Consider the following 14253-nt stretch of genomic DNA (forward strand, 5'->3'; position numbering starts at 1 on the left):
CAGGCTCTCTTTCGGTAACGGCCTCCGACCGTTGCCGGCCTCCGCAGACCGGCGGAAGACGGGGACTTTGGTGCGGAAGGGGGGGGCGGCGTGGCGTGGCGCCCGCCAGGGGGCGCTGTGCGGCCGGGCTGCCCTCCGCGGCCGCTCGCCGCCTGGCTCCGCCTCGGCCGTCACGTGGCGCGCGGCAGGTGACCGGCGGCGTCACGTGACCGGCGGCGGGGGGCGATGGCGGCGCACCTGAGCTCGGGGCGCGTCAACCTGACGGCGCTGCGCGAGGCGGGGCGCAGGGAGCTCCGCGAGTTCCTCGACAAGTGCGCGGGCTCCAAGGTGAGCGGGGCCGGGGCCGGAGGGAGGGCGGAGGGCGGCGGGCGGGCGGGCGGCGCGGCGCGGCGCGGCGGGCGGGCGGCCCGCCCGGCGGGGCCTGACGCCTTTGTCCCTTCCCGCAGGCGATCGTGTGGGACGAGTACCTGACCGGGCCCTTCGGGCTGATCGCGCAGTACTCGCTGCTGAAGGTAAACGCCGCGGCGGCGGGGCCGGGTGGCGGCGGGCGAGGCGGCGGCGGCGGTCCCTCTGCTGCCGGGCCTTGTCAGCGGAGCTCCCCGCAGTTGGCTAAGGCCCTTCCTTCCGCGTAGGAGCATGAGGTGGAAAAGATGTTCACGCTCAAGCCGGGCCGCCTGCCCCAGGCGGACGTCAAGAACATCATCTTCTTCGTGAGGCCCAAGCTAGAGCTGATGGACATCATCACAGACAACGTGCTGAGGTACAGCGGGTGCTGACGGGGGAAGGCGGCGGCTGTGAGGGCTGGGCTCGTGGTTCTCTTCTCGGGAGCCGGCCGGGGCTCCCGCCGAAGGAGGGGACAGGTTTGGCCTGGGAATGCCATGTGGTTTGTCCCGTCTGGGCTCACAATGGGCAACTAAGTGCAGACGCCAACACTGCAGCACAGCCGCTCTCGGGGCTCGTGTCAGGGTGCGAGGCACCCTAGGAGGCAGGGGTTTCACTTTGGGTGGCCGTGCAGAGCACGTTCCTTGTTAAGAGGATGTACGTTCCTTCTAATTAGCTGCAACAAGTCACACCTTGATTGATCCTCCTTTTGAGAACTGCAGGAAAACCAAGTCATCTTGCCCTGGTTTCAGACCTGTGGCTGTGGATGCACGTGGGTGGGTGAAAAATATTCTGAAATACAAAGTTAGGAACGGAGGCCGGTAGTAATAACCAAGTGCGGCATTCCTATTTCCTTTGAATTCAGTGCCCCCAGCCCGCGGTCTGTGCTGATTACCTGCGCAGCTGAGTTACCGTGTGCTGTGCTCCTGCCTGTGACTCTTCCAGGGAAGACAGAGGCCGTTCTCCCCAGAGGGACTTCCACATCCTCTTCGTGCCGCGCCGCAGCCTGCTCTGTGAGCAGTGGCTGAAGGAGCAGGGCGTGCTGGGGTCCTTCATCCACCGAGAGCAGTACAGCCTGGACTTGATACCCTTCGATGGAGACCTGCTCTCCATGGAGTCTGAGAGCGCGTTCAAAGTACGTGCTCATCTCGTCTTCAAGGAAAACCACTATGGGTTTTTGTGGGGGCTGTTGGTGTTGGTACAGAGGCTCTTAGGGGGGGTTGCTGGTGAGCCGCACAGCAGGGAAAGGCCTTGCAGAGCAGATGTGGCTCGATCCCGAGTGCTGAACTGAGCCTCAACTTCTCTGTGTGTTTTCTGACTAAACACTGAAGGAACCATCGCTGCACCAAGCTGTGCCCCAGTTCCTCCAGCTTTAACTGCTGGTGTTATTTTCACAAACTGAGCGTTCACGAGACTTAAAATAGTCGTTACCAAGAGCCAGCACAGTTTGCGTCAATACGCAGCCAAAGAGCCACATACAATGGTTAATACTGCGCGCTAAGCTGCACTGAGAATTAACAGCTGTCGCATACCAGCTGTGTATGCTGGTTTCTCAGAATGCTGCGTCTGAGGACGGAAAGGTTTGAGTTTCTTTGGCCATCTCTGCCTTATTAAGCGGAGCCCAGAGGACGTGTCAGGGCTTGCAGCTGCTTGTCGGCAGCTATGATGAGGTGGTGTGCGCTCAGAGTGGCCTAATTAGAGGGAGAGGCTCTTTACAATCACTTTCTGGCTCTCTTACTCCTCTCCATCCAACTGGGAGTAGCGTGTGGGGTTCAAATATATTACAGCATCTGGTTTCATCAAGTGAGTTGATGTAGTAACAGCACAGGTAAGGTCTGTATTTGCCAACAGCCATAGTTTTTCCCTGGCCTGTGTCTCCTCTGAACTGTTCGCATGGACCACATTCTTTGGAAGCAGCTGTGTTGGATCAAAACCTTCCATTGGGAATCCTTCTTGTTGTTTAGGAATGTTACCTGGAGAGCGACCAGACAAGTCTGTACCATGCGGCAAAGGGGCTGATGACGCTGCAGGCTCTCTACGGAACCATCCCGCAGATTTTTGGGAAGGGCGAGTGTGCCCGGGTGAGGCAAATGTTGCTGCTGAAAAAATGCATCTTGTTCTTTGGAACTGCCTTAAGGAGTGCTCGGTTAAATGCACCTGTGGGTTTTCTGAATCCAGCCACGGACCCTTCTTCTCATATTGGAATTTCAGGATCATGGCCATCAGATCTTTGTCATCTCTGGCCAAAATAACAATCTTTGCTGTTCCATAAGTCTTCCTGTCAGGAGGATTTATCTGATTTCATATGCTTTTTGCTCACAGGTACACTGCCTTCATGTTTTCAGCAGTTCTTCTTTCTGTGGAGTTTTAACGCTTAGCCACTCTGTTGGTATCAGAAGGGCTGAATAAAGTAGGAAATGTGTAACCTACTGCTCACGCCTTAGCTTTTTCCTCTGTTCCTATAACTCACTTAGCCTTTTTCCTTCTCTCTGATCAACCTACAGTTTAATCAGTACCATTTGTAATGAGGGAGTGGCTTGAGCTGAACCCAGTGCTTTGGCCACAGTCACTGTCCTGCTAAGCTGCAGAGAGCAGCAGAGGACTTCAGGTTTTTTGGTCTTGTCCTGCCCCCACCAGTCAGCTGGTTTGTACCTCTTGCCATTCTCCTCCTTTTCACAGGGCTGCGCCCCATACTTTCATGAGCATGTGCTTGTAGGGCCTAGAAGTTAAATCCATCTCTTGTGGCCTGCACCATAACCAAATGGATGCAATTTATTTTCAGCACGTGGCTAATATGATGATCAGGATGAAGCGTGAGTTCCCTGGAAGCCAGAACTCGATATTTCCCGTCTTTGATACCCTCTTGTTGCTGGACCGCAATGTTGATCTGCTGACGCCGTTAGCTACGCAGCTGACGTATGAAGGGCTGATAGATGAAATCTATGGAATTCAGAACAGTGAGTACTGCCGGGTAAGAGGGAGGTCTCTGGTGTGCTGGGGCAGGTTGCAGTGTGTCAGGGGGATTTCTGCTTCACTAAATGACAGTGACGTGGGAGCAGCTCACCTGAACTTAGTGCGGGGATGGTTCAGTCCCAAGCTAGAGCCCATCAAGATCAGCTCTGGCTCTTTTTGCCTAGGAAGGGGAGTTGAGTACAGTGCATGTTATTGAATGGGAATATTTTGGATGTTGGCTGGGTGCAGACACGGTGACACAGAACATGTCATGTGGGAACAGAGATGTTGCTGTATGCCTTCACTCTCCAGCCTGGCTTGCTCATGGTGTGCCACACTGAGGGGAAGGGAACAGTTTATGAAAGGCCATTGAGAGCGCTCTCCTGCTCTTGAGGAGGTAGTAAGAAAAACTCTAGAGAGGCATTTATGGATTTTAATCCCTCCTGCTGTACTGAAGACTGGCTGGAAGGCTGCCTCCAAACCCCTTTTGCAGCAGGGTAGCTAGCACTTGGGTTCTGATCATGTATGTGTGTATAGGTCTCTGGGTCCCTGGGTACAGGGAGACTCTTCTTAATTAACACATAGGCAGTACGTTGTCTGGGTGTTTATATTAGCTTTGCTGCTCAGAACTGTTTCCAGCTCAGGGGACACGTTTCCACAGCCTGCTTATCTTAACTTATGGTGGTGAAGTTCCAGTCCTTATAAGGCATATTTCTCTGCATTTGGTAGCTTATGTGAAACTCCCTCCTGAGAAGTTTGCCCCGAAGAAGCAGGGTGAGGGTGGGAAAGATCTCCCCACAGAACCCAAGAAGCTCCAGCTGAACTCTGCTGAAGAGCTGTATGCTGAAATCCGAGACAAGAACTTCAATGCTGTGGGGTCAGTACTGAGCAAGAAAGCCAAGATCATCTCAGCAGCCTTTGAGGTGAGGCCTGTATCTGACCCTGCGTCCCTTGGGCATTCTTGTTGTCAGATACAGACAGTCTGCGTTCAGCAGGGCTGTGACTGGCAGCTCGAGCTGTTGCCATGGAGTAATCCCCCAGCCAGAGAAAAAACAGGTAGTCCTCAGAAGCCCCTCCAGTCTGTTCCCCTGTCCTGGGACAAGATCAGCTCCACTGCAACTGTTCTGAGTAGGTGTTGGTCAAATCTCCTCTTAAGAATCCTGTAGTAATGTGGATCCTCTCTTCTCCCCACACCTCTGTTCTGGGGCTTTTCCTGTCCTCACTGTTAAAAGCTTGTCTTGGAGCTAGCCTAAACCACGTTTCTGCTGTGTGAAACCATGGTTCCCATAACAGGAATTGCTTTCTTCAGTCTGCAGAAGTCAGGTGCTGCTTCCCTCTGCAAGAGGCCAAAGGTTAATTTTAGCATACGGATCAATTCCACTTTGTTGCTGTTGTTACCTGTTAAGTGAACGATCCTTTTCCCTTTGTATTCCCTGAGGATGCAGAGAAAAGGCTTTAAGAAATAAAACTCCAGAATGTACATTCATAGAGCATTATGGCTGGCATAAAAAACAATAGGAATGTGAAAAAGACTGTTGTCTTACAGGAGGTTTGACCTGTAAATTCATGCTCGCATGTCACCTTAGACAAAGCTGGAGAGTGCTGCGGGGTGTGTTTGTGGTTTTGTTTGAAAACATCCTGTTGATGATTCATAAAGAAACTGAGATCCCACATCTCTGCTTTCAGACTTCATTCTCTGAAGTGATTCTCAAGAGAACTTGTTACACTTTGATTGTATTTCCTTGGCTTTTTCTTTGCCTCTTCACTGCTGCCGCATTTAAGATGAGGTAGTGGTACCTTAACTGAAATACTGTGTGTTCAGCCTCATCTCCTAGTAAATGTCTATTACTGCAATATTAGTGCTGAAGGTGCTAAAGATGGATTATTTTTAGTGGTTGTTAAAAAAAAAAAAAAAAAATTTAAGGAATTGTCAGAGGTAATAGGTGATAATGAAACAGCAGTATATTGGCAGCAGAGGACTTCTTAAATTGCAGGCTTCATCATTATCACTCTCCTGCCTGCACTTGCCCATTTAAATCCTTCGCATATGAGTCAAATTATTATTATTTTTATTCCAAGTTGCAGCAAGAGGCAAGTAGCCCAAATGAAATACAGACCTCTGGACTGCTCTGAGCTGAAGTCTGCATTGTGCTTCATCAGATCCTTGCTCAAAACCTGGGACATTGTTACAGCCAGGTACAGTGACTGGCAGGCTTCTGCTTGAGAGGGACGCAGACCCTGCCAACCCAGTTCCTCAGCACCTTTCACTACTGCTTTGAAGGGAAATGTCCCCCATCTGACTGCATTTGCCTAGAGCTCCGTGTTTACTGGCAGCTAGCAAAGTAATTAGTCTTTGCATGAAAAAGGTAGTTTTGCTGGTAGGGAAACTGAGGAGCAGATAGTGATGGCTGAAGTCAGACAAAGGTGGAGAAAAGTGATTTGGCAACACTGGTATAATGAAAAAAAACAGTCTAATGATCCTGTTTTATTATGTCCTGCCTCTTCTAATGATCAAAGTGCTGTTACAGGTAATGCTATGACTTTAGTTTAAGCATTTAAAGTATTTTGTCTAAAAGGTTGCATATCTGTAAGAGTATCTGCTGTTGCAGTGAGTACAGTAAAAAACCTTTTCACGATAAAATTATCTAGTTGGTGTGTGGCAAATTAATCTGAACAAGACCTAACCTAAACGATGGATTCCTTTAGGAAAGACACCATGCGAAAACCGTTGGAGAGATTAAGCAGTTTGTCTCACAGTTGCCACACATGCAGGCAGCAAGAAGTTCTCTAGCAAACCACACCTCCATTGCAGAACTCATCAAAGACATCACCAGTGAGTATTGGTTGAATAGTCTATCTGACTAATTTAAGTATAGCAAAGACAACTTGATGGACATCATTCAGCTTGGCAAAAGTTGGCTTTGCTCTGTCCAGTGCATCTCTGCTGAAATGTTAAATGTAGAAAATAAGCTGTCAGTTGCTATGGTATTGATTTTCATTCTTTTCCCAAAGCATCTGAAGATTTCTTTGATAATTTAACAGTGGAACAAGAGTTCATGTCTGGAATAGACACAGACAAGGTAAGTAGATAATGACAATTAGTGACTCTTATATCTTCAAAAAAAATCCAACATATTTCTCTGGGTTTTTTCCATCTGGGGTTTTTGAGGGAGGAAACATCTGATCTAGAGAATGTCTGTCTCCTTCCAGTGTCAAGGTTGTGAGCTCATACTTGCATCTCCTTGCACATTTGCAGTTTTCTCCAAGTGACACACATCGCTGAATGTACTTGGAGACGGTGCTGTACTGTGTGCTGTGCTGGGCTCCAGTTACCTATCATTGCCTGTAACGCAGGTGTACACAGCTGGGCTGCTTCAACTTGTACAGGGGCACTATGTGCTGTGAGGGATCAGTGAAAGACTCAAAACCGTTAATCAGAACTTTTTCAGTGCCTCAGACAAAGTCTAGCTAGTGACTGTGGAATCAACATGCTTTAGAAAGACACCAGCTGGAACCAGTGCTGGATCACTGTTTTACAGACAGTCTTGAGCTGCCTGGAGAGCAGCTGCACCCTCTTTCTTGCTGTTTTGGAGATCCTAGGCAAAACTAGATCTTTCTTTCCAGGTCTTCTAGGCACTTTAACAGGTCTTTAAATAACACCTTATGTATTTTGTTTAATAGGTTAACAATTATATTGAAGACTGCATAGCTCAAAAACATCCATTGATCAAGATCTTACGTCTCATTTGCTTGCAATCTATATGCAATAGTGGACTGAAGCAGAAGGTTCTGGACCATTACAAAAGAGAGATTCTCCAGGTTGGGCTGTAACTTTCGGATTGATAAATTTCTGAGAAAAGCCACATCAAAGCCTCAGCTCTACAGCACTTGCAGTCTAGACAGATGCATCTTATACTTGGGTAGCATTGACGTCCAGTGTGTACAGATGGAGCACTGAGGCTTCTGTTTGGGCTGATAACAATGACTCAGGAGGCTCTTATATGTGTCTTACAACATGTAGATACAGAGAAGTTTATATCATTGCACTTTTTATTATTATGATTTAAACACTCTAAATGGGATATACTCTAGAGAGATCTTAACCAAAAAACTTTTTTAAACAAACATATTTGCCTTTTTTTTTCTTTTTATCTTTTCTTTTTTTTAACCACTCTGGTCATGGGTTATTGACATGGTATTAAAGGTGAATTCTTCATATTGCAGACTTATGGCTATGAACATATATTGACCTTAAACAACTTAGAAAAGGCTGGACTCCTGAAACCTCAGACAAGTGGTAGGAACAACTACCCAACAATCAGGAAAACCTTGCGCTTATGGATGGATGATGTTAATGAACAGGTAAGCAGGTGCCCCAGCAGTGAACACTACATCTAACAACACAGGAGTATGTGCAGCAGGACAACCTTAATCTTTTTTTTTTCCTTTTTTTTTTTTTTTTAAATTAATTCTTATGGTGCTGTTTTGCAGCACGAAGTAGCACTCGCCTGCGGCTCACACTCTGCTCTCTCCTGCAGAACCCCAACGATATCTCCTATGTGTATAGTGGCTACGCTCCACTGAGCGTACGCCTGGCACAGCTACTGGCTCGGCCAGGGTGGCGGAGCATAGAGGAGGTTTTAAAGATGCTGCCGGGTCCCCATTTTGAGGAGAGGCAGCAGTTACCTACTGGCCTTCAGAAAAAGCGTAAGTTTTGCTTTGTTTTCCCATTTTTTAAAGGGAGATGCATCTCTGTTAGGCTAGAATGAGGCACACTGAAATCAGGGCTGGCAGAGTCCAGGCATCTACCTCATCTCCCCGTCCCACTGCAGTATTAGATCTACCTAACCCATTTCTGACAGATAGCTTTCTGGCCTCTTTAAAACATCCAGTCACATATTCAGCCTGCTATTAATGCACAGCACCATGTGCACTGAAAGTACTATAGAGCTGTACATTTGTTTACCTTCTCATCAGAGTACTAAAATAAACCCTAACCTTACACAGTGATTTTAATAAGTAACATTACTTCACAAAGAAGTAATCAGCATCACTCTCCTAGTATTAAGCCTGGGCAGGCAGAAGCATATCCTGTAAAGAGACTCCAGAACTGGAAGCAGAGTCTGCATTTCAGGGCCCCAGTCTTGTATTCTGCCCTATTAGTTTCTCCTGTAATTCAGCTGCTATCTTTATTTTAGTTTTAGGTCATTTTGAGTTTGACTGACAGTTGATGGATAGGAGACGTAAAAATAAAACTAAGACAACCTGTAAATTTCTCTGAATACACAGGTCAACACGGTGAGAACAGAGTCACTCTGGTGTTCTTCCTGGGAGGTGTAACTTATGCAGAAATTGCTGCACTGAGATTTCTGTCCCAAATGGAAGATGGAGGCACAGAGTACGTCATTGCCACTACAAAACTGATCAATGGAACAAGCTGGATCAAATCCTTGATGGAAAAATTGGAGCCTGCCCCTTTCTAGGGTCTGTGGTGAGACACAGTGAGAGGCCCTGTGCGATACAGGCATGTCAGCTTCCAGTCTGCTGGCATGGCTGCTTGAATGTCAGAGAAACACGACAGTGAAAGAAGCTCTCCTGAGACCAGCTCATGATGCAGTTACCCTCATCCCTCTCTGCACTTGTGTTCCTACTGTTTGTGGAACTTCCTAGTAGACAAGCAGCGCTGAAACAAGGAAATAAACAATGGGAGAAAGGGAGATCCCTGTTCGTGGTCTGAATTGGCAAACAAGCACTGGGGAAGCGGGGATTTGCCCTGGTCCTTCTGTTTGGCAAATTGCTTCTTTTTTTTCTTTCAGTTTAGTTTTAATGGGGGGTGTGATTACTTCTTTTTACCTTCCTAAGGTGCTGAGGAGGCAGGATGTTTTCTGTTCCTGATTTCATACCAATATTCCCAGTCTGTCTTTCTCTCTCTGGTGCCTGATATATTCCATCAAGGCACTGGATCTCTTTCTGTCAGAGATCTGTACTCAGCCGCACCTCTGCTGTACCCAGGCTTCAGTATGTGGGGGGGTTTCCTGTGCTCATCTTTCTGATGAAAGACAAGGAACTTGTGCTTCCCCCAGCTTCAGCACATTCACATCAACAGGCAGCAGCAAGGGCCTGTTGCTAAGTAGCTACATCTTCTCACATCATTGGAAGCTGATTGTACAATGGAAAGAGAACTGCAGTAAAGGGGAAGCAGTAACTTTTTTACTGCATAGGTTTAGAAACTTAATGGCTCTCAGGCATCCAGAATAATGCACCCGCAGGACCTGCTTAGCCTGCGCTGTAGTGTAACAAGCTGTCTGTTATGGTTAGTTGCCTCTAGGCCACACTCATGTCCACTGTCCTGCACGCTTTGGCCAAGGCATTCACTGGGTTTCCTGCAGCAACAGCTAAATCTTGAACTATCCACCTGCATGTCAACAGCACTGACTACAAATAAAACCAACTGCACCCATATTACAAGGGAGATGCTTGAGCCTTTTACTTTAATTGCCCTCTGAAGGGATCGGTGTGAGGTGGCTTGTTTGTCCTGGGTACACCCACCTGACTCTGGAAGGCAACTCCAGGATATGAATGACATCAGTGTGTCAAGAGCTTATGTGTGAAGACACACAGATACTCCCCGCATGGGACTCAGGCCAAAAATAGCTACGTCAGTGACCCAGTAAACAGCGGGTTTAAAACAGACGCTTTTTTCACCCCCCCACCCCTCCCCGTTCAGTTTATAAATTGCGGTACTTGCTGCCACAAGCTGTTGTAGAGCTCAAAATTATAAAACGGAATTTTCCATGGTCTTGGTGGCTGGGCTGTTGGTGTTGCTGAGCCAATGTGTGCAAGAGGCAGCTTCTGGCTCCAGAAGACTCAGCCTTGCTAATTGCTAGAGGCTGGGAAGGCAGACCAGGGGCTGTTGCTTATGCCTGTGCTGCTGCACCACAGCCCTTTTCCTGGTCATTGTCACTATACTGGCACACTTCAACAGCAACCACTGGGGACTCTGTTTCACATTGCATTTAACTCTTAAATAGTTAAAAACAACTAAAAAAACCCCACCCCACACCTTAAATCACTCTCTTAGCAAACATTTCTGCTCTTAGTTATACTGTATAATGCATAATATGTCCTAAAAACCCTTCATTTTTCAAAGTTGTTCCAGTTGTGACTGGGGGTTTCAGTCTGTTGTTTTGTAAGATTGAGTTCTGCCAAATCAGCCCCTTCACGGAGCCCCTCTGTCTGTTTAACTCCAGTTGGCTTATTAGAATAAAATAAAAAAATGTATTTGATCTTTTTTTGAAAGTGTTTGCTCACTCTCTCTCTCCCTCTGGAACACAAAAATAAATAAAATAAAACCCTGCACTGTGGTAGTTGCATCCTTCTCCTCCTGCCCCGGGATAATAGAATTACTTAAGTTGAAACTATTTTTCAAACATCTGGATGTTTTTTTCTTTAAGCTTCTACACTAATTACATTCTGTTCTGCCACTTAACATACTACATCAGAAATATCTATGGGATTTCTTGACTTTTAAAGAAAAATACTTTTAAAGAAAAATGATTTTGAATCATTTGAGACTTTTTACTTCAGTTGGGTAGGCAACTTGCAGACTTGTCTTGCAAAAACAAAACATGCTGCAACTTTGACAATGATGCAAGGAGCAAACGTGGATTGCCTTGCTCTGCACTATTTCCGCAGTTCCACTGTACAGTAGGTAATTTCACAGTATTTAAAAAGAAAATTGAAGTAGCTTTGGATCAAAAATCAGGTGTTACTGTGCAAAGAAAAACAAGAAACAATGTGATTCAGTGCAATCCTTACAGAGTGTCCTTGGCTTGGCCTTGAGCATCTTTGTACTATCACAATTTACAGTTTTGGGGTTTTTTTTAATCTTAAAAATTGAACTAATCGCAAGGAAATTAATAGCACTGATAAGGCTAGTTTGTGAACTACGGTCACGACATGTAAAAGGTACATCACAAGTGAATAAAGGAACCCACACAAAGCGCCGATTCAACAGCTTGCTTACCTTTTCCCTTGGACCAGCAGATGTGTTTGTTAGTAACTCTAGAGGCAAAACTTATTTCGAAAATAGTTTATGCCAGACACTTGCTAAACTCTAATTTATCAACAACACTGCTGCATATTTTTTTGCAGACTGTAGCCTGCACCACCACCAAGCTAGAGCCACATGGACACTCAAACTAGACAATGTCTCTTCCTGGAACTATTCAACAACAACAAAAAATAAAAGCCATCTTGACGTTGATCGATTCTCTGGAGGAGCAATTACTACTTAACAGGCTTCCTGAGCAGCTTGATTATGTTCTGCTTCTGTCTAAGGCCTTGCTGACCATGCGGGTAATAATTTGATAACAAGAGAGCCTAATTAAATTAAGGGGCCATTTTCTACATCATAATATCTTTGTAGGTAAGAGATTTGATTTGCAGTACGTACTCTTCCTTCTCTCTACTGTCTGCATTTGTCTGGTTTACAAGCAAAAAAAGAAACCATTACCCAACCTCCACCCCAAAAGACTTTCACTTTGCATGTAACTTTATCGGAAAACAGTTTTGCTAAAAATAAATATACAGCTTACCTCCCTCCTCCTCCCCTTGCTGCAAAAGAGTTGTAGCGCTCACTCTCTAAACGGTAGGGATGCCTTCTTGGGTGTGCAAGGGTGAAGCTAGAGCAGTAAACTAGTGACAGTGCAGGATTAGGCTATCTTCAGCGCTGCTCTCTTTTGACAAGAGAGCCTGACTCAGCCCGCACAGTTCCATCCTGTAATGTGCTGGTGATCTGGGATGATCCCCAGCTGTATGTGAGCATCCTCCTCCCTGAGTGGCCCACAGAAGCACAGGGCTCTCAGAGAATGGAGCAAGAGGCACAACAGCCTTCCAGATAACCGCAGAATAAAAAGTGTGAGACGACACAACGCTTTGTTAGAGAAAAAAAAACCCCATTTAAACGAATGCAGGTTTTGACCTGGTAACACTAAGCCATGGTGCTTAAACTCACAAACTACTGTTGACAAAAGCACTCTGGGGAAGGGGAGCTAGCTGGCATGCTCTGTGCTGCACAGAGCACAAAGGCGCTATGTCATATAATAACTGGTCCTGACCACACCTAGTGCATTAGTCCTCGTGTGGGCTGCAAACACAACCTCATCATTCCTGGCTCCCGGATGAGTGGATCAGAAGGGGATCAAACTACAGCACAAACCATTTAGAAGCCAGAAATTCAAGGGACGGCTGCAGAACAAAACTATAGAGAAATAGGAACTTCACGAAGTAGAGCCCATCATCTACCTCGGTAAGCAGTTTATTTCTTTATCAACATCTTTTTAGATAATCAGAAATCATGTAAAGCCTATAAATAGAAAACTTCAATGCTTTAAACAACTAGGAAACCATGGCTGGTTTTAAAATGCAATAGCTGCTATAATGTATACATGTGCCTGAGCTTAGAATGAAATGACTGAACTCTTTAATAAAACCAAAAGAGTTAATTTATTTAAATCAAAATGTGAACTCTTTATCACAAGAGGTCTTTAAAAAATATTCTAAGTGGCAGGATAGGAATTCAGTTTACTTTGGCTGGCTTTAAGCTGTTTAGAAGAGAAATGATCCTTTTGGGTTAGCTTTATCTTAAATCTGGTTTTAAATTCCCTTTACGTGCTTGACCAAGAGTGTGGATATTCTTGATCAGGCACAGTTATGATCAAAATTAAAACGAACATGTAAATGGTAGAGTTTTTTAGATGGGTCTTCACAGCTTTAAGTCTAAGGAGCCAATAACTTTTGTGAAAGAGTTCAGATTTTATATTAAACTAGCAAATGAGCAATCACTTCTAAAGTGATGTGTAAGTATGACTTTAAAATACAGCTAGAAGATGAACTCTAAAGCATCTTATCCCGCGTTTCCCATTTAAAGGTTATTTTTAACGTGAGATATAAATATTTGTCTGTGCGAACTTGTATTTAAGCCCCAGTTTTCGTCATTCTTCAACAAAAGGCTCAGTTTGTGCCAGTATCTCCATTAGATGCAATTATATCATTAAATATTAATGGTGGCTTCCTTGGAGGAATTGACCACTTTGATCAGAACACACTGTTGGTAATGCACCATCGGCGACCACTCCGAACGTGACGCTTCCTGGATGCACAGCCACAGACACAGGGGGAAAGATACCAGGAGCCAGCTGGACTCTGTAAGGGCCTCTGGCCCTTACTGACACGGCAGCGTGCACTGCCTGTGTGTCTATATGTTAATTTGCTTAGTTACCAGTCCTGATTTGGAGACTTTGATCAGATCCCGAACTCTTTTTCAACACTGTGCAGCTCAGCAACTGAGTACAGTACAGGACTCTGAACAAGCACACACAAGTCCAACCTGATGCTAACAACCTTCTTAGAAGGACGGGTGGCCGTTAACCCTCCTGAACACAGCCATTTCTCCCCACAGCAGAGCCACCCCGTCGGCTCTGCAGTCTCCTGCTCAGAAAGACTCATCCTGTCCCTTTGCTTACAGACCGAGGAGGAGCACGGCAGCAGCCAGCCCCAGAGACCCTACCTGCCGCAGTGCCGGGGAGAACCATGCCGGACTCCTTCGCCGTCCACTTCCTCAAGGTGCTGAAGGAGCTGCTGGCCTTCGTGCTGTTCAGTTACACCGTGCTGGTCGGGGCGCTGCTGCTCGCCGGCTGGACGACGTACTTCTTGGTGCTTAAATGAGAGCTCCTCTTCTGCTCCTGCAGTCGCAGGCTGGCAGAGGCAACAGGCTCCACCGTGCAGCTTGTCCTGCGGGTCTGCTCGGCACACAGGATGGCGGTCCCTTCCTCCTGCGCCAACTCTGCAAGCGTTTTGTTTAGTTACTGCCTAATCACAGTCTTATTTTCTTATGTAAAAAGAATAAAGACTGAAAAA

At 46.4% G+C, this 14253-nt stretch overlaps 2 protein-coding genes across 4 annotated transcripts; both read left to right on the forward strand.

The window, feature by feature from the left end:
• The first annotated feature begins 184 nt into the window (after positions 1 to 184).
• VPS33A (VPS33A core subunit of CORVET and HOPS complexes) lies at positions 185 to 10691 on the forward strand. Of its 3 annotated transcripts, none has more exons than XR_012045273.1 (13): positions 185 to 327; positions 447 to 512; positions 633 to 760; positions 1327 to 1516; positions 2346 to 2462; positions 3164 to 3338; positions 4063 to 4256; positions 6040 to 6166; positions 6346 to 6413; positions 7015 to 7152; positions 7558 to 7695; positions 7825 to 8040; positions 8623 to 8762. XR_012045273.1 is itself a non-coding variant. In XM_072880240.1 (13 exons), exons 1-13 carry the CDS (start codon positions 226 to 228, stop codon positions 8814 to 8816), a joined length of 1806 nt encoding a protein of 601 aa, XP_072736341.1. In that variant the 5' UTR covers positions 185 to 225; the 3' UTR covers positions 8817 to 10691. The 3 variants fall into 3 exon arrangements, 2 of the variants coding, with proteins under 2 accessions (XP_072736341.1, XP_072736342.1); XM_072880240.1 differs by having other exon boundaries at positions 7872 to 8040; positions 8623 to 10691; XM_072880241.1 differs by lacking the exon at positions 2346 to 2462 and having other exon boundaries at positions 7872 to 8040; positions 8623 to 10691.
• A 3120-nt stretch (positions 10692 to 13811) lies between these two features.
• LOC140659939 (uncharacterized) lies at positions 13812 to 14164 on the forward strand. The gene has a single exon (XM_072880242.1). It carries the CDS (start codon positions 13927 to 13929, stop codon positions 14059 to 14061), a length of 135 nt encoding a protein of 44 aa, XP_072736343.1. The 5' UTR covers positions 13812 to 13926; the 3' UTR covers positions 14062 to 14164.
• The last annotated feature ends 89 nt before the right edge of the window (positions 14165 to 14253 follow it).

Source organism: Ciconia boyciana, chromosome 15, assembly GCF_034638445.1.
Source record: "Ciconia boyciana chromosome 15, ASM3463844v1, whole genome shotgun sequence".
NCBI lineage: Eukaryota > Metazoa > Chordata > Aves > Ciconiiformes > Ciconiidae > Ciconia > Ciconia boyciana.

Excerpts from the sequence above, each read along its gene's own strand:
- LOC140659939 (XM_072880242.1), top strand. The coding sequence starts at position 13,927 with ATGCCGGACTCCTTCGCCGTCCACTTCCTCAAGGTGCTGAAGGAGCTG.
- VPS33A (XM_072880240.1), top strand. The coding sequence starts at position 226 with ATGGCGGCGCACCTGAGCTCGGGGCGCGTCAACCTGACGGCGCTGCGC. Across the intron at positions 6,414-7,014 it reads CTGGAATAGACACAGACAAG|GTTAACAATTATATTGAAGA; the intron begins GTAAGTAGATAA and ends TTTGTTTAATAG. Across the intron at positions 7,696-7,871 it reads TGGATGATGTTAATGAACAG|AACCCCAACGATATCTCCTA; the intron begins GTAAGCAGGTGC and ends TCTCTCCTGCAG.